Here is a 20070-nt window from a genome sequence, read left to right as displayed (position 1 = left end):
CCGCTGAGCAGAATGCTCTGAGCACAGAAAGTGTCCAAAGATTTTCCAACAGTCCGGAAGACGAGCTCTTTCTGTTTTTCATCTTTTCAATGTGGGAAAGATTGGGATATTGCATGGTGGTGTAATGGAGACATGCAACATGGGAACAAAATGTTCTTGAAATAGTCCAAAGGATATGGTAAACATTTTATTGTGTGGCGGAGGCCCAACTGTTGGTTGGGTATGGTTTTATCAGAAAGTCCACAGTGTGTTTTGAATCAAACCACAGTTATTTCAAGGGAATGGGCAGGGCAGAGAGGTCTGACCTAAAGGGAGGTCTGAGCTAAAGGGGAGTATATTTTAGGGAGTTATTACATTATAGAACCCAGCCAAAGGACGGAACACAGCTGGACTGCAATCTTTAATGTGGTGTAGGTCATGACGTGGGTGGGGTCATAATGAACTGGTTTGAGGTAAAACAAAAAGGTGTATTGATAACTTAACTTGACAGCTGATTTTTTTGGGTCAGTTTCATTTGTAAACTTGGTGTTAGGTCATTATTCTCTCTTACACATCCCTCTGGCTGGAAATCCGCGTTATAATGCGCTTGACATTTAAAATAATAATTTCCAATTGAGCCGACATACAGTATGCAGCGTTTATCTTGAATGCAGATAGACGACAAAAGCGCGATCGGATTGAATCCTGGCCTTAGAAACCTCTCAATAATAGTCAGTGATTGTCTGAATAACATCCTAAAATAAGCAGGTCAGAAGATTTTCATTTTCCTGTTGTGATTATGAAATAAATCAGACTCATAATACATTGTTTCTAGTCTAGTTTGTTTAGCTGTTTACTAGCTAGTAGCCTCGTCGAAAAACTACGTGATTTTGAAGGTATGGATGGCAACGCGAGACACATGCCGCGTTCAAAATAACTGAGAACTCCGACTTCCTACTTCAGTGCATTTGAAATAACTGGGAACTCGGAAAAAAATGAACTGAGACTGAGAAAAATCGATTATAACGGTAATCAAACTCGGAGTTTCAACTCGGGCATCTTTCTAGAGCTCCGACTTTCCGACCTGAAAATCATTGACGTCATGATTTGACCTCATATTTTTTCGAGTCCCCATTTGTTTTGAACGCGGCATAACTTGCTCGTGAGGGTAATACTATTACTGATGATGATGATGATGATGATGATGAGGATGAGGATGATGATGGACCTCCGTTCCTCCAGCTGCTGTGTCCTGCAGATGCCTTGATTGGGTTAAAAGTCGACAAGCATCATCATGAACATCCTATCAGTGGGCTAGTGCGCAGTCCCACACCCAGACCACCGCCTGCGTTTACGGAGACAGGGTGCATGTATGTGTCATTCCGGCAGACCGCTTCTCAGTGAGAAACGACCATCTTTCGCCGCGACGTGTTCCTCTCTTTCTGAGTGTTTTGTTAAACTAGTGGTGGATACTGTAAACGTAATCCGTTTTCGGTTAATAAATTCAATTTACGCGAGCACGAACGAAACGCAAGCATCCAGAGCTTGAACACTTCGATAAGGTACCGTATCAAAAATCCATTAAATGTCTGCTGTGTATTGATCCTCTGAAAAATACTGTTTTAAAACCCATAATCTTAATGGTTTATAAATGTATATTTGTGTCTGTTGTTCCAACTGTTTTGGCTACTAAAGTGGGAGTTTAGGATACGATGTAGATAGCGGGTTCCTTCTCCGCTGTTACAAGGTACTGGAACGAAATAATGGAAAGTTTCGCTGAATGAGATGCATCGGTCTTTTGCTGAACGCTGGTGTAGATTCCTGTCGGAATGTTTTTAGCCTCATCATGTAATCTATATAACTTTAGTTGATCAACATTATATTTGGTAGGCTAATATGGACATACTTCGACAAAACAGAGAAACTTCTTCAGTGTGACAGCAGCTTAGTTAGAACGTTAGTGGTCACTCAGCCTACCTTTAAAGTTGAAACAAAACTACATTTTACTCAAATGATTTAATATGGTTTCATATCTCATAGTGAAGCAACATTATAGTTTATTTTCTTATTTAATCATAATGCTCTCTCTGGAGCAATGCATTGTAATACATTATGGCTAATGTATAAAATAGAAAAAAAAATATGCTGCTTGTCTTCATTTCAGCTTCACATTGATTGGTCAAGGCATGATGACTGTATGACACCAAACCAGCTTATTTACCTATTTAGCTCTATACAATGCAGTAGCCTTGAGCGAGAACGCCATATAGGTATGTAAAACCCAGCTGTGGAACTGGGCCAAAGTTTCAGGCTTGTCATAAGCTTCTCAGACTATTAGAATATGAATGTCATAGTCCTCTCGGGCATGTACTCGTAGTTTCCAGGATAAATTCTGTTATGAGGCGGAAGTTATTAACTGTCTTGACTGAGTCCTCTTGTTAATGATTGTCCTGTTAGCTTTAAATAAAGGAATGAGGTACTTTGCCTCCTGCTGCGTACCTCGTAGTTGCACAGATTCGCCCCAAATTAATCACAAACTCAACATGAATGCAGAAAAATGCATCCGTTATTCTAAATCTTTGCAGTTTCCACAAACCTCATTGTGTCGGTTGTTAGCATAGTGTGACCGTCAATTCTTAAAACCAAAATGTGTAACATACCAGTGTTTGCAGATACACACAAAAAATAGATATATAAATAGTTTATTAATTAAATAATTGTTAAGGACATGTCCTCAGTGTTCTTTTTTTAGGACAGTCGTTCCACACTGTAATCTGTCCGTTGTTTCCTGAGGGCCACAGACCCCTGTTTGTGTCAGACTACAGACTGGCCTAGATGTCTCACCTGGATTTCAGCGCTCAGTATTGGAGCCCACACAGCCATCTAAATTCCTGTGGCCGTGGAGCAATGTTGAAGGAAGATGTGTACAGGTAGAGGGATGCAACTGATTTTTTAGCCAAGCATAGTCATGTTTTTCATATCACAGTTCATATCACAAAGATCCAGACTACTCTCTTAAGTCTCTTTTTCATACTTAATCATTTCATTGCCACCTTTCAGCTTTTCTATCATTGTTGGTAAACTGGAAACGTAACCTTCATTTCCCCTGCACTGCCTGCTATTCGGAGCCCTTCAAACAGAGCGAGATTGAAGTCCCCCCCCCCCCCATTCCCACAGCTCTGACCTGACTGGGCTGTCAGTCTCATGTTACCCCCTACCTTATTCATGTTGAGGCATCGCAGAACACAGTCATTCACATTCACTGCATCATGGCTGTTTCCCTGCGTGGAGAAAAGGTTTTCCTAGAAGGCTATATTATATATCTTTATGGGTGTCGGTTAGTTTGGCGTCAATATATTTGATGTAGCCTACGATTGTGTGTGTGTACTGTGTTCATATGCGATCACATGGAGCCAAGCCGAACTTGGAGGAATGGGACCGTAGTGAGTTTCAGGGAACAGCAAGAAGCTGTGTCATGTGTAAAGTTTGCCTTGACAGATGTGAATATTGTTAAATGCAAAATCTCTACAAGGTTCGGTAAAGAAAGTAGCCCTTAAAAAAGTTGCATAGTTTATCAAATAGGAAAATAAAGAAGAATAGAAGCCACATTCAGTAGATTTGTTTTTTACGGCAATATTTATGCGTTATGATATGGTAGTAATAATGTGTTGTGATGTACAGGGGGATTTTCTGCACTGTAGTACATTTCCATCTAGTGCAGTTCCATATCTATCTCTCGGTCCTAGGCGTGATGTGGATGAAGTAGACCGTACTGTGTGGGAACTAGTGAGAAGTAGTTTTTTCTCCCCACCTCAGCCATTAGTTATTGTAGGGAGATGAGGTTCTCTCAGGACTCCCAGTCACATTAGACTGAGAGAGATTTATTTATCTGGGTTCACGTCAAATCTGTTTCAGCCTGTTTTGCAACCTTCCAACTTACCAACCAACCACAACCGTGCATTACCTGTGAAAGGCAATTCACTACTTATTTTAAGTGTGTCAAGCCATATCATGGCAAAAACATATTTTTTATTTTATCTTACTCCAAAATGTCCCAACTGAAGTCATTTTATATTACACATAGCCTGAAAGTATTATTTAATAAGAGTCATAGGGGCTGAAATGCTAGCAACATGAACACTTGAAGACCTCTGTTTAATCTTATTCTGTTGGAAATATTTTATACTTTTCATAATGTAGAAATAGCCTATCTCATACTCCCTGAACAGAGGCTGCCAATTCATACCCTATCGTATCGTATTCATACATTATAAATCACACTATTTAGACAAAAATGGCAGTGAGGAAGGTAGAGAAATATGGTAAAGTGACTGACTAATATTTCACATTTAGCTTTAATTCAGAAAATCAATGAGGATTGATCACTAATTAACTTTGTGTTGCTTGTATCTGTTCCCAGTCTCCTGGTCTTGAAAGAACAAGTTAATTATCTGTTTTCCTGACTGGTCATTGCATTCTGTTTTGATCTGAGTTTTGAGTGTGAACCCTTGCACTGTTTACTGTCTCATTCTCTCCCCTTCGCCCACGCTACTCCCTGGCTCCAGGCCTTCTTTCCTCTCGTTGCCCCCTTCAGCTCAGCTCACCAGCTCTGTGTGAATAGAGTCAATGTTCATCTGAATGTCAACATGACTAGCTACAGTTAAGAGCTAACTATTGGCCTGTCTGCTTTACCTCCCCTTTTCCGTTTATGTTCTGCAGAGGAGTGGCAAACCCTGCGCCAGGCCAGCAGGAGGAGGACGATGGCCCTGAGTGACGCCAATGGTGACCTCCTGCTCCTCAGCAATGGCAGCCTGTCACCCAGCGTCACAGAGGCCAGTGCGAGCCTCAGCAGCACGGAAAGAAGGGACGTCAGCGTTGTATCCACACCCAGAACACAGCGGAGGCAGAGGCACCAACCAAGGCCAACACCACCGCACAAGGAGCTGCAGCAGAGATCCAGAGTGAGTCAGAATGGAAGCATCATCAAGCAGAACGGTTCCCTAAGGGCCCCTTCCTCTTCCTCCACCTCATCACACCTCACAGACTCTCAAAGGTTGTCCAAGCTCCTGCCCTCCACAACCTCCTTCCCCTCTACTCCTCCGCTGTCTCCACCTCCCCCGTGCTGCCACCGCTGCCCATTCCATCCCCCCCTGTGCTGCCACGGCAACCAGCAGGAGTGCCACATCTTCCAGACCCATGCCCCTGCCCTGCCCCTTCACCCGGGCTCCTGCTGCCTGCAGGCCTCTCCTCCATCCCTTTGTTTACACCACCGCTGGCAGGAGCACCTCCAGAACCAGCCCACTGTGGCTGGCCTCAGGTACGTGTGTGATAACTGTGTGTACGCCGGTTCGTGCTTCACTCTGCAACGGGGTGGCCTTAGGCATATCTCTATTACCCTGCCTCTCCAACAGAAGCCCTTTCATTGCGTTTCCTTGCCAAATGGCTGCTGACTGAATGCTTACTAACATATCACAGTATTTAGGGATAGTGTTAGGGGTGCTATGTAGTACCATTATGTACATGGTTGTTTAAGAATATGTACATGCATGTAACTGTAGCCTTGCCTTTTCCCCCAGTTATGCCTCAGAGGAATGTTTTTTGAGTCTGTTTATGTAAGGTAGGTTTTAAGGTCTGATAGTGTGATATCTGAAACATTTTCGACATTTTACATGGTTAAATAGTACTTTTGCATTACACCATGTCAGTCATGTAACTGCTTGCATGCTACAGAATTGGACCCTGTATTGAGAAATTATAGTTAGAACTGCCCTTTTCTCCTAACACATATCTAAATTCAGCTCTATAATCCCTCTGCCTGCCTGTTGACTCATTCCTGATTGTTCTGCTGTGTGGAGGTCAAGGTGATTTCCTAGGGAGATAACCTGTGGTCCCAGGGATGCCAACCCAGCAGATGCAGGGAGGAGAAGGGGTCAGCCAGCCAGGCACCCAGGTAGCACAATATCAGCCCCAGAGCCACCCCCTCTGCACCCCCAACCCCAATAAAAGAGAGCTTTGAGAGCCCCAGGGGCTGCAGGGCTGCTGTCCCTCCTCAGGCCCCAGCCTGTCCCGTCAATCCACAGGGACTGTCCCCCTGGCCTCTCCCAAGCCTCCCCTCGCTCATCAGCATTGAGGCTCTTCTAGGACAGGTGCTGATGGTTTCATGGTCTGGCTGTCCTCTTTCCCAGGCAAACACAATGCAGACAGTACCAACACACAGCTCAGCCAGATGAGATAATCTCTACAAGTATGTCTGGCCGGGGACAGAGGTTTCCTCCGTGTGGCTTCTCACTGATGTCATAACTCAAATCATTTTGCGTAACTGCCATTTCCTGCAATCTAGAACACAAAAATAGCCATTAGGGTGTGGTGTCTGGCCTTAAATTATAACAAATAAAGTTTTAAAATATACATATACACATACACTACTGTTCAAAAGTTTGGGGTCACTTAGAAATGTCCTTGTTTTTGAAAGAGAAGCACATTTTATGTCCATTAAAATAACATCAAATTAATCAGAAATGCAGTGCAGACATTAATGTTGTAAATGACTATTGTAGCTAGAAACGGCAGATTTTTTAAAATGGAATATCTACATAGGTGTACAGAGGCCCATTATCAGCAACCATCACTCCTGTGTTCCAATGGCATGTTGTGTTAGCTAATCCAAATGTATCATTTTAAAAGGCTAGTTGATCATTAGAAAACCCTTTTGCAATTATGTTAGCACAGCTGAAAACTTTTGTTCTGATGAAAGAAGTAATAAAACTGGCCTTTAGACTAGTTGAGTATCTGGAGCATCAGCATTTGTGGGTTCGATTACAGACCCAAAATGGTCAGAAACAAAGAACTTTCTTCTGGAACTTGTCAGTCTATTCTTGTTCTGAGAAATGAATGCTATTCCATGCGAGAAAATGCCAAAAAAAATCGAAGATCTTGTACAACGCTGTGTACTACTCCCTTCACAAAACAGCTCAAATTTGCTCTAACCAGAATAGAAAGAGGAGTGGGAGGCCCCGGTGCACAACTGAGTAAGAGGACAAGGACATTAGAGTGTCTAGTCTGAGAAACAGACGCCTCGCAAGTCCTCAACACACCAGTCTCAATGTCAACAGTGAAGAGGCGACTCCGGGATGTTGAGTTCCTCTGTCCAGTGTCTTGTGTTCTTTTGCCCATCTGAATCTTTTCTTTGTATTGGCCAGTCTGAGAAATGTATTTTTCTTTGCAACTCTGCCTAGAAGGCCAGCATCCCGGAGTCGCCTCTTCACTTTTGATGTTGAAACTGGTGTTTGGCGTGCATTCAAAAAGTATGCAGACCCTTGACTTCAGATTTTGTTACATTACAGCCTAAATCTAAAATGCATTAAATTGTTTCCCCCCCTCATCAATCTACACACAATACACCATAATGACAAAGCGAAAACAGGTTTTTAGAATTTTTAGCAAATATATAAAAAAAATACAAAACATATATCACATTTACATAAGTTTCAGACCCTTTCATCAGTACTTTGTTGAAGCACCTCTGGCAGTGATTACAGCCTCGAGTCTTCTTGGGTGTAAAACGACAAGCGTGCTAGACCTATATTTGGTGAGTTTCTCCCATTCTTCTCTTCAGATCCTCTCAAGCTCTGTCAGGTTGGATGGGGAGCGTCGCCTCAGTCTGTCTTGAGCACTTTGGAGCCTGTCTAGTCTCCCAGTCCCTGCCGCTGAAAACATCCCCACCGCATGATGCTGCCACCACCATGCTTCACCGTAGCGATGGTGCCAGGTTTCCTCCAGACGTGACGCTTGGCATTCAGGGCAAAGAGTTCATTCTTGGTTTCATCAGACCAGAGAATCTTGTCCCTCATGGTCTGAGAGCCTTTAGGTACTTTTTGGCAAACTCCAAGTGGGCTGTCATGTGCCTGATTGGTGGAGTGCTGCAGAGATGGTTGTCCCATCTTCACAGAGGAACTCTGAAGCTCTGTCAGAGTGACCATCCGGTTCTTGGTTACCTCCCTGACCAGGCTCTTCTTCCCCGATTGCTCAGTTTGGCCGTGCAGCTAGCTTTAGGAAGAGTCTTCCATTTAAGAATTATAAAGGCCACTGTGTTCTTGGGGACAGACAATGCTGCAGAAATGTTTTGGTACCCTTCCCCAGATCTGAGCCTTGACACAATTTTGTCTCGGAGCTCTATGGACAATTCCTTTGTCCTCATGGCTTGGTTTTTGCTCTGACATGAACTGTCAACTGTGGTATGGGACCTTATATAGACAGGTGTGTGCCTTTCCAAATCATGTCCAATCAATACAATTTTCCACAGGTGGACTCTAATCAAGTTGTAAAAACATCTCAAGGATGATCAATGGAAACAGGATGCACCTGAGCTCAATTTTGAGTCTCGTAGCAAATGAGAATTTGGTTTGGTCCCCCCAAAAAGTGACATATTGCAGCTTTAATTGTACGTAGTGGCCAGTCCACAAGGTGGTGCAGCACCGCTCTTACATTCTTTGGGGGAGAACTCTGCCAAGTTTGTTGTCAAATTTTTTTTTAAGCGAGACGCATTTAGCAAGTCGTTTTCCCCGCCTTCCTGCAAACCACAGACTGAAATATATTTTACACTGGAGCCATTTAATGCTTTCCTTAATCATTTACTTACTTTGTATTTTGTTATTTATCTCAAACTCCATAGCATACAAAATAAAAGTAAATCTTGCAGTTACTCATGTCAGCTCCTCTTTATGGTCGCAAGTAGTTATGGAGAGGTTCATTTGTGTAAAACTATATTTTTGCTTACATCTTTTCGCATGGAAATTTCCTACCGAATTGAGTTAGATCCCTGTAACTTCATGAGAGAAATGTCTTCTGTGGCTGTGAGAGATTAGGTATATACTCGTATCAGGTGCCGGTGTGCGCACAGCAAGCTCCATCCACGCACATTAGGCAGTTGGGTGGGCAAGGTGTGGCAAAGGATATCAGTGCAGCCATTTGGATGCATTCGCTGGCATCTGTGGCTTTCTTTAAAAAATGATATATTCTGTGTCTGAATAAAGAGCTGATGTTCGTCAGCCGCAGTATTTAGTAAATAGGTCCCTCTTGTTCTGTGATGACAGGTTTGAATTACAGGCTCGACGTTGAGGTGCTCTCAGTTCCAATCCCCTGTACAGTAGTATTGTGTCTCCAGAGAGATTGGAGATGGAAAGATAAGAGGGAAGGATAAGCCTAGCTGTCTGGTACACAGTCTCCGAGTCACTGACTGGCCCCAGACGTTCAGGGCTCTGGGCCTCTCCTTTTACCCTCGTGTTGGAGCACAGTGCGCCACAGAATCCCTCCTCGCATGGAGGGAGAGGCTTTTTAATGCCTCTGTAATTTGAGGGTACGCAGTCAGACAAGATCGTGTCAAATATCAATTTGATCTCAAAGGCTGTGATCCGTGAGATTAGGCAGGGGATTACATGTATGATTACAGCACTTGGCTGTTACGCCTTGCTTTATAGAGGCCCCTTCCTCCTCCCCCTCCCGATAAGGTTGCACTGGAGTTTCTTCCTCAGGCAATTCAGGCCTTTGTGTGTTTGTCCAAGAACTATACATTTAGGAACTACAGTATATAACTCCTCTTGAGAATACATGGAAAGTATTAATCCACCCATTGTAAGATTATAGTCTCTCTTTCTGTGTGTAAGTGTTTTACTCTGAGAAGTAAATTGACTTATCCTTGAATGTCATGACCAAAATCCACTATTAAGGAGAAGGCCAGCTCAGCAGATCTGTTGAGGAGATGAAGGATCTCTCTGTCTGGGTCTGGGAAATGCATTAAGATTGGCAGTGTCTGAATGGTAAGATTATCCTTCATGGTGACTTTGTTTTTTTAATGATTTGAGGATCAGGGGGAAACAGTCAGAGCAGAGGATGAGTCTGAGTCTGTGAACTTGAAGTCAGTCAGTCAGGCATTTGCCTGCAGTTAGCCTCATCTCAATAGGTTTTCAGGCGTTGGTTTCTTCCAAGCCTGTAATTGTCTTGATAGAACACTCTCAAGGCACCTTTCAGCTCCTGCTGGTCTCCCAGAGAGAGAGTGAGAGAGCTGCGTCAACCTGTGCTGCCGAGACTGGCTTGACCTTCCAAGGCTGAACAACCCCCAAAGAGCCCGCTGACACTGAACTATTCAGGGTCATGTCATGTTTGTAACCTCTTCCTTCACACTCCACTCACCCGGGGAGGGGTTTTGCCCGTGCGTTGCCTCCTGCTACAGTACATTCATGTTATTGTAGCGGCCACAAGTTTGGATTGGTTTCATACTTTCTCAGATAGCCGGCATATTTCTATTATCTCACGCGTGTTTGATTTTGTACCAAGTACCATTTTTTTTGTTTCCATGGTGTGCAGAAAAACATATAAAACATGACACCTCATCCAGCTGGAATGTTTCATCATATTGGATGAATTAAAACATGTATATCAGTTGAATATGTGATTATGACTAGGGGCCATATATGGAAACATGCAGAAAAGCCTTGATATGAATGCATAGACCCTCTTTAAAAAAAATCATGCCTCGGATAACTTTCACCCAGTGAGAGATCATTTTTGGAGACATTAACTAATATGCCAAGCTGTCTGACAGCTGCAAGTCCTGACCAGCCAGGCGGCCTGAAATTGATCTTTGTGCTATGGATTTCAGGGTGTCAGTTTGACAAGGCTTTGCACATTATAAAGAATAACAACTGTTTGCTATGCCTGCTGCGGTCTGAGGGAGCCTGGAGTCCTGGACCTGATGTGAACCTCTGTGAAGTAGCGGCAGGGCTCTTCACGCTACCGTTTTATCCATTTGGCCCATTAACCACTGTACAGAGACATCCATCACGCCCAGCCTCAGCCTTCACTTATGAAGAAGCACCCTGGTGTCTCTGGGGAGATCAGGGGAAAGGAGAGATGAGCACTGCCTTCCCCAGAAAGATGAGGGAAGGAGGGAGGGAACCACCCAGTTTGCTTCCAGAGCCTTCCATTGGCTTCTTAGAACAGGTCTGCATCTATGTGGAGTGAGTTAAGCCCACAGATAGGTCAACACTACCCTGTTTCTGCCCTCAGGGTTGCTATGTTATACATAGTGTTTTTACCTCATGCATACAGTGGGGCAAAAAAGTATTTAGTCAGCCACCAATTGTGCAAGTTCTCCTACTCTCCTACTAATCACAGCTCTTTGGTCTTGGCCATAGTGGAGTTTGGAGTGTGACTGTTTGAGGTTGTGGACAGGTGTCTTTTAAACTGATAACAAGTTCAAACAGGTGCCATTAATACAGGTAACGAGTGGAGGACAGAGGAGCCTCTTAAAGAAGAAGTTACAGGTCTGTGAGAGCCAGAGATCTTGCTTGTTTGTAGGTGACCAAATACTTATTTTCCACCATAATTTGCAAATAAATTCATAAAAAATCATACAATGTGGTTTTCTGAATTTTTTTTCTTCTCATTTTGTCTGTCATAGTTGAAGTGTACCTATGATGACAATTACAGGCCTCTCTCATCTTTTTAAGTGGGAGAACTTGCACAATTGGTGGCTGACTAAATACTTTTTTGCCCTACTGTACCTTTACCCAGGATCAACCGAATTGGGCCAAAAAGCAAAGGTACAATTTATCACCTGCCTTAACACTGAGACACTTCTGCCTGTTGTAAAACTTGAGAAATGGGACCCTCCTGGCCTCTTACTTCGGCAGTTAATTTGCTGGTGAAGGTGACAATCTGGTGACAATCTTAGAAGCTTGTAGGCCGCTTTTGTTGGTTTTAGACGTTTTCACCTAAATAAACCCAACTTAATGCTCTCATCCATGGGTGGGGGTGGGAGGGGGGGCAGCTGACTCCCGTACCTGCACGTACGAAAAATAACAGGAGGGGTGAGCTCCCAGTGCCCCTGCTCCAGACTGTTCGTTCATTCAGTCCATGCTCTATACTGTATGGCCCCTGAGCATGGGGCAAAGCAAAGCCCATAAAGGTACCCACCCAAGCCATACTATCCTATAAACCAGGATCAAAGCTGCATCTAAACAGCACTCTGTCATAACTTCAAATTTGGTTGCTCTTTTTTCTTTCTTCTTCTGGTAGAGAGAGCAGTTAGTGAGGCTTCGTTACTGGTCCTCCCACGGCTGACTCGGCTCCCTGGGGGATTAGGCCTAATGGAAGATTTGATAACTTTTGTAATACTTTAGAAATAGTTACTAGCATGTAATATGATCCCAAAAAATGCCCTTTTAACAGCCTGTCCAAATGGTATTTAAGTTGAAGGCACAATCCCTCAATCATGTATGTGCAGAATTGCATTGTATATTTAGTTTATAATGGACCTTCATCTATGGTTCCAATAGTGACTCCCCTATATTTGTTCTCATAGTTTTTCAAAAACAGTCTTGAGAATACACTGTATTATTCTTCCTGGATTCAATTAATATTCAAACATTTAACATAACAATGCATGCAGCTTGGTGTACTAACGTCATTCTGATATACTGTAGATGTGAAGGTTCTTATGAATCACTTTTTTTTTCTCTTAGTTTCTTCAGCCTCTGCGCACTTGGTGAACATAGCTAATGGTTGGAATCTTCCAGCTCGGCCACCACCCCCATCCTCACACTCACTCTCTCAGCTCAGGGAGGACAGGTCAGACTTCGTTACTGGCCTTAACTGACGCTCAGCCCCAACAGCCGCTGGCCCTGGTCTGCAACTCACCAGACGGCTGTGTCACCAGACACTTCCAAGATGTCACAGCGCCGTCTCGCCAAACCCTCTTTGTCAAGAGTTGCGGTTAGAGCTGGAGAGCCTTCAGACACTGTGGCCTTAGATGGCCCGGAGAGAGCAGAGAACATGGATAGAATAGTATAAAGAGGAGGTGGGAGGGATGAACATGTATTTCTTTACACAAAAGATACCCTGATATCTCTGTGAGATCAGTCCCAGGACAACAAAGGGGCGTGCTGGATCAAAGAGACCCAGGCAGGAGCTAGAGGCACTGCTGTGCTTGAAACTGGATATTGTAGGTAAACAAAGAGGATTATGTGGTGCTTGGGCTTTTTACATGAGTTTACCTTTCTGTCTAGACATGTATGCACCAGATCACGTATCAAGTCTTAATGGAGGGCATATCTTGAAATTGGGCCAAATGGTGAGTAAATAAGAATTTGCTTAGTTCAATAAAGGTTATATAAAAAAATATATAGAAAAACGAGGGGGAGGTTTACTCTCAAAATGGCCACCATTACAGGCAGGGAACTCTAGCCTGGTTACCATTCTGTTTAACTGTTCTAGCCAGCATGACAACTGCAACAGAGTTGGCTAAAGCAGCAACGGTGTGTCAACTAGGGGTGGGCAGCTCATGTCAATCATGAGAAACTCCCAGATCTCCTTATCAAGCAGCTTCCAGGCCTTAATAAGTTGTTGGACATCTTCATAAAGGCACTGGGAGAGGACTTGATGGGTCAGCACAGCTGCTTGCTGTTGGTTCCACTCCTTGACTTTGTGCAGTAGAGGAATCTCGGTCATGCAAGAAGCAAATGGTAACACAGCCTCCCGTCTTGCAGAAGCCCGGTCCTCAAGGTCTGAATGCGGATGTTGAATGTGATGGGTTGGGGCTGGTTGGGCTGGCAGCTGAAAGCCATTGGTTCCACTGCTGGAGGTCTTGTGCAGCCGCTTGTACCGAATGTGATCAGCAATAGAGACTTTGACCTGTTGTTCTGCTACAGGAATAGGCCAACATACAACACACTCATCTAGTACTGCCTCCTGTTGGATCTGTGTCAAGACTGACATGAAGTCCATCATCATGACTATGAAATTAAAGGTGTTGGTATTGGTGGTATATTGTAGGAATTATTGCTTAAACCGGTTAAACTGCTCATCGTGGATCTAGTCTATTGAGCAAATAACTTATGAACACCATAAGCCACAACATTAATAATTCATGACATGGACATAGTTATTGCCATAATGACTTATCAGTATCGGTAATCCGCCCTGCTCGGCCTAGTTGACAATGTCTGTTGGTTAGCTCAGTGCAGTGTTGGTGAAAGCATGTGCAATATCCATACATTCTTTGGGGTTGGTTCTGAAGCCCCTGGACTCATGGGGGTTAAGCTGGTTGCTATAAAGGGAGCGAGGCCACAGGATGATAAAGACATCTCTTGGACAGCTTGTAACTATTGGCTACAGTGTTGAAATCTGGCCTGTATGTCTGGAATTTGTACACTCCCATATTTCAATCCCAAGAATGTGGAGATGGCAGCTGTGACCTCCAGACCCGATGCACTGGCTGATGTGGCTGTTCCGTTTCCCTTCTACAAACACACAAACAAACTGCATAGACTTATTATACAGCAATAACCTCTTATTCAGACTCACATTTTCTCATACACGCTTGCATCCAGAGGCCTTGTTTTCTCCCCAAAATAACTATCAGAGTCCTGTGCTGTGTAGATAGCTTGTAAATACAGTTTTACAAGCTTGTAAGAATGAATACTGTACCTCATAAATCTATTTAAGGTGTACAATGGAAGTTGATGAGCCCTGACTTTGGTGGCTACTTCCTGACGGTCAATACTTTTTCAAACTCAGCATTTCACTGCTCTATGTTATGCCTATGATATCGTGCTGATATTTGTATTTCACCCTCAAGCAAATCTTACAATTCCATAACTTGAACAAGATTCTAATTGTGTGCAGTGTTCCAGTGAGCTTTAATCACAGGAGCAAATAATTGAGAGTTGACAGTAATTGGGCTGACTTGAGCACTTCATGCAGCCCCTTATTACAGAATATATGCTGTGTCTGTTCGCAGTTTTCCCTCCTCAGCTCTGTAACCCCTGACCCCTCTCTCTCCTCCCTTCACTCCACCACATGTCAACATGGCCACCGCGGCCTGACCTGGCTGCTGCTCCCAAGTAACTTTATTAATTAACCCTGTGATCCATAAACATTCCCCTTTCGGGTAAATAGAATAACATTTAGGAAGGGTAGCTGTTGTAAGTTTGTGGAAGAATTGTGGGAGTTTGTTTGAAGGGGACTGGGATCAGAGGAGGGGAGGAAACCTGACTCTGTGGGTTGTCATCCTGCTGGATTTAGAGCCTGTGATCATCAGTCAACGGATTTCTCCTCCCCACCCCAGCACCTACTCTCTTCTCCTTTAGAGGGTGTTTTTTTTTCAAGGACATTAGTCTGCATTTTGTCATATTACTACTCCCATTGACAGATTGGAAAAAAGAGAATTGAGACACAAAACTGATATTTTTAATGCCAACTTCAATTCATATTCTAGGCTTATACTTCTTTTTTTTTAAGTGAAAAAATATTAAAAAGTTTGCTTCATGCAAAAAAACATGCTGAAATAAAATCTGAGGATTCGGATGTCTGTCGTAAATCCAAAGTATAGGGCTACCTCTGTTTTAGATATCTTCTTATTCGTCTGAAATGTGGTCAGGGTTCGGAAAGTTTCAAATAGATCCAAAACAGATTGCGCAAATAAATAGGCAGCAGTGCTTTTTTTGATGGCTCCACGACTAAAGATGCTTTATGAATCCAGTTCAACCATTTACAATAACTCTCCTTCGTTCTGGGCCATATCTCTGTCCCGAATTCCGCTGTTCGAGGCCCGTACATGGAAACTAACAGACGGCATAGAATAAATGAAGTTACAGATTTTTCCTTGGCAAACAATGCTAACTTAAGGTAGGGGGAATGTGTTTTTCATTTGGCATTGTTAGTATCAGGCTCTCGTATTTTAAAAGGTTAAATCCCTGTCTACTTGAATGCACAAAAAAATAGCAAAGAGCTCCACTCCAGGTTGGTAGTGTTAATGGGACTCAACTTGTGTCTACAATATGATGATTGTTCAAAGCCTGTGCCGTACAACATCTGGTTGTCATATTAACATGTCCAGCTAACTTTAAAGTGGATTTACTGCCTCCCCAGAAGTTACCCTGTGGTGAAAAATTCCTGCCAATAGCTTTTGTTCATCTGTGCTTCACAGTGCCATGGCAACCACTAATTATAGCATTCCATGGATTCCCTTTTAAAGGGGAGAATGAAGAAAAATACAGCCACCTCCTGGCACCTGTGTGCGTGCACTGAGATTGACTAATGCAGAGAATCGTCTGAGCTCACTTCCCTGTTTGGGATACTGATTTCCTTGTTTACGTTTCTTGTGTAATCTTACCTTGTACATGATGTGGGCTGTGAGGCCTGTGCCAAATTGTGACCGTGGTAGTGCAATGCTCATGCAGGTTGCAGTGAATAGAAGATGAGAATGAGGATGAACATGTCACGGTTGCAGTGTAAAGTAATACTGTCTATCGTCCCTAGGACATAATGTTAGGACAGTCTGTCCACAGTTCTAGAGACTTCATAGCCACCAGCCTGTGTGTATGTGATCATGTGAATCTGTCACTGCCATTCGCTGTCGGTTTGACCAGTCAGAGTATACACTGAGTGTACATAACATTAGGAACACCTCCCTAATATTGTGAATCACCCCCTTTTGCCTTCCAACAGCCTCAATCCGTCGGGGCATGGATTCCACATGGTGTCGAAAGTGTTCCACAGGTAGGCTGGCCCATGTTGACTCCAATGCTTCCCACAGTTGTGTCAAGTTGGCTGGGAAACTGTTGAGTATGAAAAGCCCACACTCAAATTGGTGTGACTGGCACCTACTACCATAACCCGTTCAAAGGCACTTAAATCTTTTGTCTTGCCCATTCACCCGCTGAATGGCACACACACCCAAACCATGTCTCAATTGCCTCAAGGCTTAAAAATCCTTCTTTCACCTGTCTCCTCCCATTCAGCTACACTGATTGAAGTGGATTTAACAATTGACATCAATAAGGGATCATAGCTTTCACCTACATTCACCTGGTCATGTTTCTAATGTTTTGTACACTCGTTTTTATGGCATATGAAGACATCTCCACCTAGGGCTGGGCGGTATACTGTATTTTCCGATATACCGGTATTGATGCACGGACCAGTTTGGGTTTTTACTTTACTTTCTATAACAGTATTTGAATGTTTGGTTTGTTAAATGTGATACGCCATATGTAATGTCAATGTTTGTAGTTTACTTCGCTACTTGAGTCATCTCTCTCAATGCCGCTTTCTACACAGTCCTAGCGCCGCCCCATCATTCAAGGAACAGACTTGTTGTTCCTCGATCACAAGACACTTGCATTAAGTCATCATGGTCAATGCAGCGATTGCAACAATGTTGATGACAACGATGCAGTTTTCACTATGCTCCTTAATTTAAATTCACTAGCGTTCTATAATTACACCATTAGTTTGTATTTTCTTAGCAAGTTGGGCCTAAATCTTGTTAGCCACTAATTGTAGCCACTAATGCTAATCGCTAGCTAATAAATGTACAGAGTCCGAGCAAACGGAATTAGCTGTACAGCCTGATAATACCAGTGATGGTGTAGACCTAAATCAGCATGTTGTTTGTGCAACAGTATCTTTAAAATCAAAGAGTAATACGTGACGCTACATGAAGTAGCTAAGACAAAACAGTCAATGTAGCCAAAGATTATAGGATCCCTAGGAAACACTTGTCAACACTTTGGTTCCTACCCTGTCACAATAACTCCTCTCTGGCATTTTCATTCGTTGTCATTTCTAACACTGTATTCAAAGTGCCCACTATTATACAGTGCCTTCAGAAAATATTCACATCCCTTAACTTTTTCCACATTTTGTAATGTTACAGCCTTATTCTAAAATTGATTAAATTGTTTTTTATTCCTCAATATACACACAGTACCCCATAATGACAAAGGAAAAACAGGTTTTTAGACATTTTTGAGAATTTCTAATAAAAAAAACTCTGAAATATTACATTTACATAAGTATTCAGACCCTTTACTCAGTACTTTGTTGAAGCACCTTTAGCAGCGACTACAGGCTTCAGCCTTGAGTCTTCTTAGGTCTTCTCTGCAGAACCTCTCAAGCTCTGTCAGGTTAGATGGGGAGCGTTGCTGCACAGCTATTTTCAGGTCTCTCCAGAGATGTTTGATCGGGTTCAAGTCCAGGGTCTGGCTGGGCCACTCAAGGAAATTCTGAGACTTGTTCCGAAGCCACTCCTGCATTGTCTTGGCTGTGTGCTTAGGGTCATTGTTCTGTTGGAAGGTGAATCTTGGCACACAGTCTGAGGTTCCGAGCACTCTGGAGCAGGTATTCATCATGGATCTCTCAGTACTTTGCTCTGTTCATCTTTCCCTTGATCCTGACTAGTCTCCCAGTCAGTGCCTCGGAAAAACAGCCCCACATTATGATGCTTCCACCACCATGCATCACCGTAGGGATGGTGCCAGGTTTCCTCCAAACATGACGCTTGGCATTCAGGCCGAAGAGTTCAAACTTGGTTTCATCAGACCAGAGAATCTTGTTTGCCTTTTGGCAAACTCCGAGCAGGCTGTCATGTGCCTTTTCTTACTGAGGAGTGGCTTCCGTCTGGCCACTCTAGCATAAAGACCTGATTGGTGGAGTGCTGCAGAGATGGTTGTCCCATCTCCACAGAGGAATTCTGGAGCTCTATCAGTGTGTCCATCAGGCTCTTGGTAACCTCTGTGACCAAGGCCCTTCTCCCACGATTGTTCAGTTTAGCCGGGCAGCCAACGTTAGGTTCCAAACTTATTCCATTTAATAATTATAGAGGGAACTGTGTTCTTGGGGACCTTCAATCCTGCATAATTGTTTTGGTACCCTTCCCCATATCTGTGCCTCAACACAATTCATAATCCTCTACGGACAATTCCTTCGACTTGGTTTTTGCTGTGACATGCACGGTCAACTCTGGGACCTTTTTATAGACAGTTGTGTGCCTTTCCAAATCATGTCCAATCAATTGAATTTACCACAGGTGGACTCCAATCAAGTTGTAGAAACATCTCAAGAATTATCAATGGAAACAGGATGCACCTAAGCTACATTTCGAGTCTCATAGCAAAGGGTCTGAATACTTATATAAATAAGGTATATCTGTTTTCTAGGTTTAATACATTTGGTAACATTTCTAAAAAACAGTTTTCGCTTTGTCGTTATCTGGTATTGTGTGTAGATTGCTGAGGATTTTTTATTTTATTTAATCCATTTTAGAATAACGTACAATTTGGGCACTGTATTCTAACTATAGAATAAGAATAATTGTTTTATTTATTGTTATTTATTTTTTGTTATTTGTTATGGTTATTTATGGTTTTATTTATTATGATAAAATTTCGCCAGAAGAAATCAGTATCCCAATGTGCTATTATGTGGGGGGTTTTCGCGTTACTTGTAACTTATTTTGTACATAATGTTTCTGCAACTGTATCTTATGGCAAAAAAAGAGCTTCTGGATATCAGGACAGCGATCACTCACCTCGGATTAGAGAAAGTTTTTTCTACAACAAAGACGACACACAAGACATTCTCCAAACACCCCACAGGACCAACATCCCCGTTATTTGCAAGAGGAAACGACGCAGGTACAGAACACAAAGAGCCGGATGCCTGGTCAGGACCCTGAGAAGGCGACTGGGAAAGCTGCCCTTACCGTCAATACTACTCGCAAACTTGGAATCATTGGACAATAAATTAGACGAGGTACTTTTGTAAACAAAAGCTGGTGCACGAAATCTAAGGAAGTCTCTAGATTTTGCTCGCCTGAAGTAGAGTATAGTGTGATAAATTGCAGGCCACACTACTTGCCTAGAGAGTTTTCAGCTATACTTTTCGTGGCTGTTTATTTACCACCACAGACATATGCTGGCACTAAGACCGCACTCTGTATAAGGAAGCTGTATAAGGAAATAAGCAAACAGGAAACCACTCACCCAGAGGCGGCGCTCCTAGTGGCCAGAGACTTTAATGCAGGGAAACTTAAATTAGTTCTACTAAATATCTATCAACATGTTAAATGTGCAACCAGAGGGAAAAAATTCTAGATCACCTGTACTCCACACACAGAGACATGTACAAAGCTCTCCCTCTCCCTCCATTTGCAAAAATCCGACAATAACTCTATCCTCCTGATTCCTGCTTACAAGCAAAAATTAAAGCAGGAAGCACCAGTGACTCGGTCTATAAAAAATTGGACAGATG

The 20070-nt window shown here is 43.0% G+C and overlaps 1 protein-coding gene across 5 annotated transcripts in view; it reads left to right on the top strand.

The window, feature by feature from the left end:
- Nucleotides 1-20070, top strand: part of LOC123995145 (protein dispatched homolog 1-like) — a 76828-nt gene that overhangs the window by 48742 nt on the left and 8016 nt on the right. For 3 of the 5 annotated variants that reach the window (XM_046298535.1, XM_046298534.1, XM_046298529.1), the window contains one exon: nt 4699-5296. In XM_046298535.1, the coding sequence (XP_046154491.1) occupies nt 4740-5296 (557 nt within the window). In that variant the 5' untranslated portion in view covers nt 4699-4739. Of the gene's footprint in view, nt 1-1275; nt 1542-2780; nt 2910-4698; nt 5297-20070 lie in introns of those variants that run through there. The other 2 variants (XM_046298530.1, XM_046298531.1) reach the window with 2 other exon arrangements.

This window comes from Oncorhynchus gorbuscha, linkage group LG14 (assembly GCF_021184085.1).
Source record: "Oncorhynchus gorbuscha isolate QuinsamMale2020 ecotype Even-year linkage group LG14, OgorEven_v1.0, whole genome shotgun sequence".
Lineage (NCBI taxonomy): Eukaryota > Metazoa > Chordata > Actinopteri > Salmoniformes > Salmonidae > Oncorhynchus > Oncorhynchus gorbuscha.
Note: the sequence above shows the minus strand (reverse complement) of the source record. Positions and strands in the feature narration are given on the sequence as shown.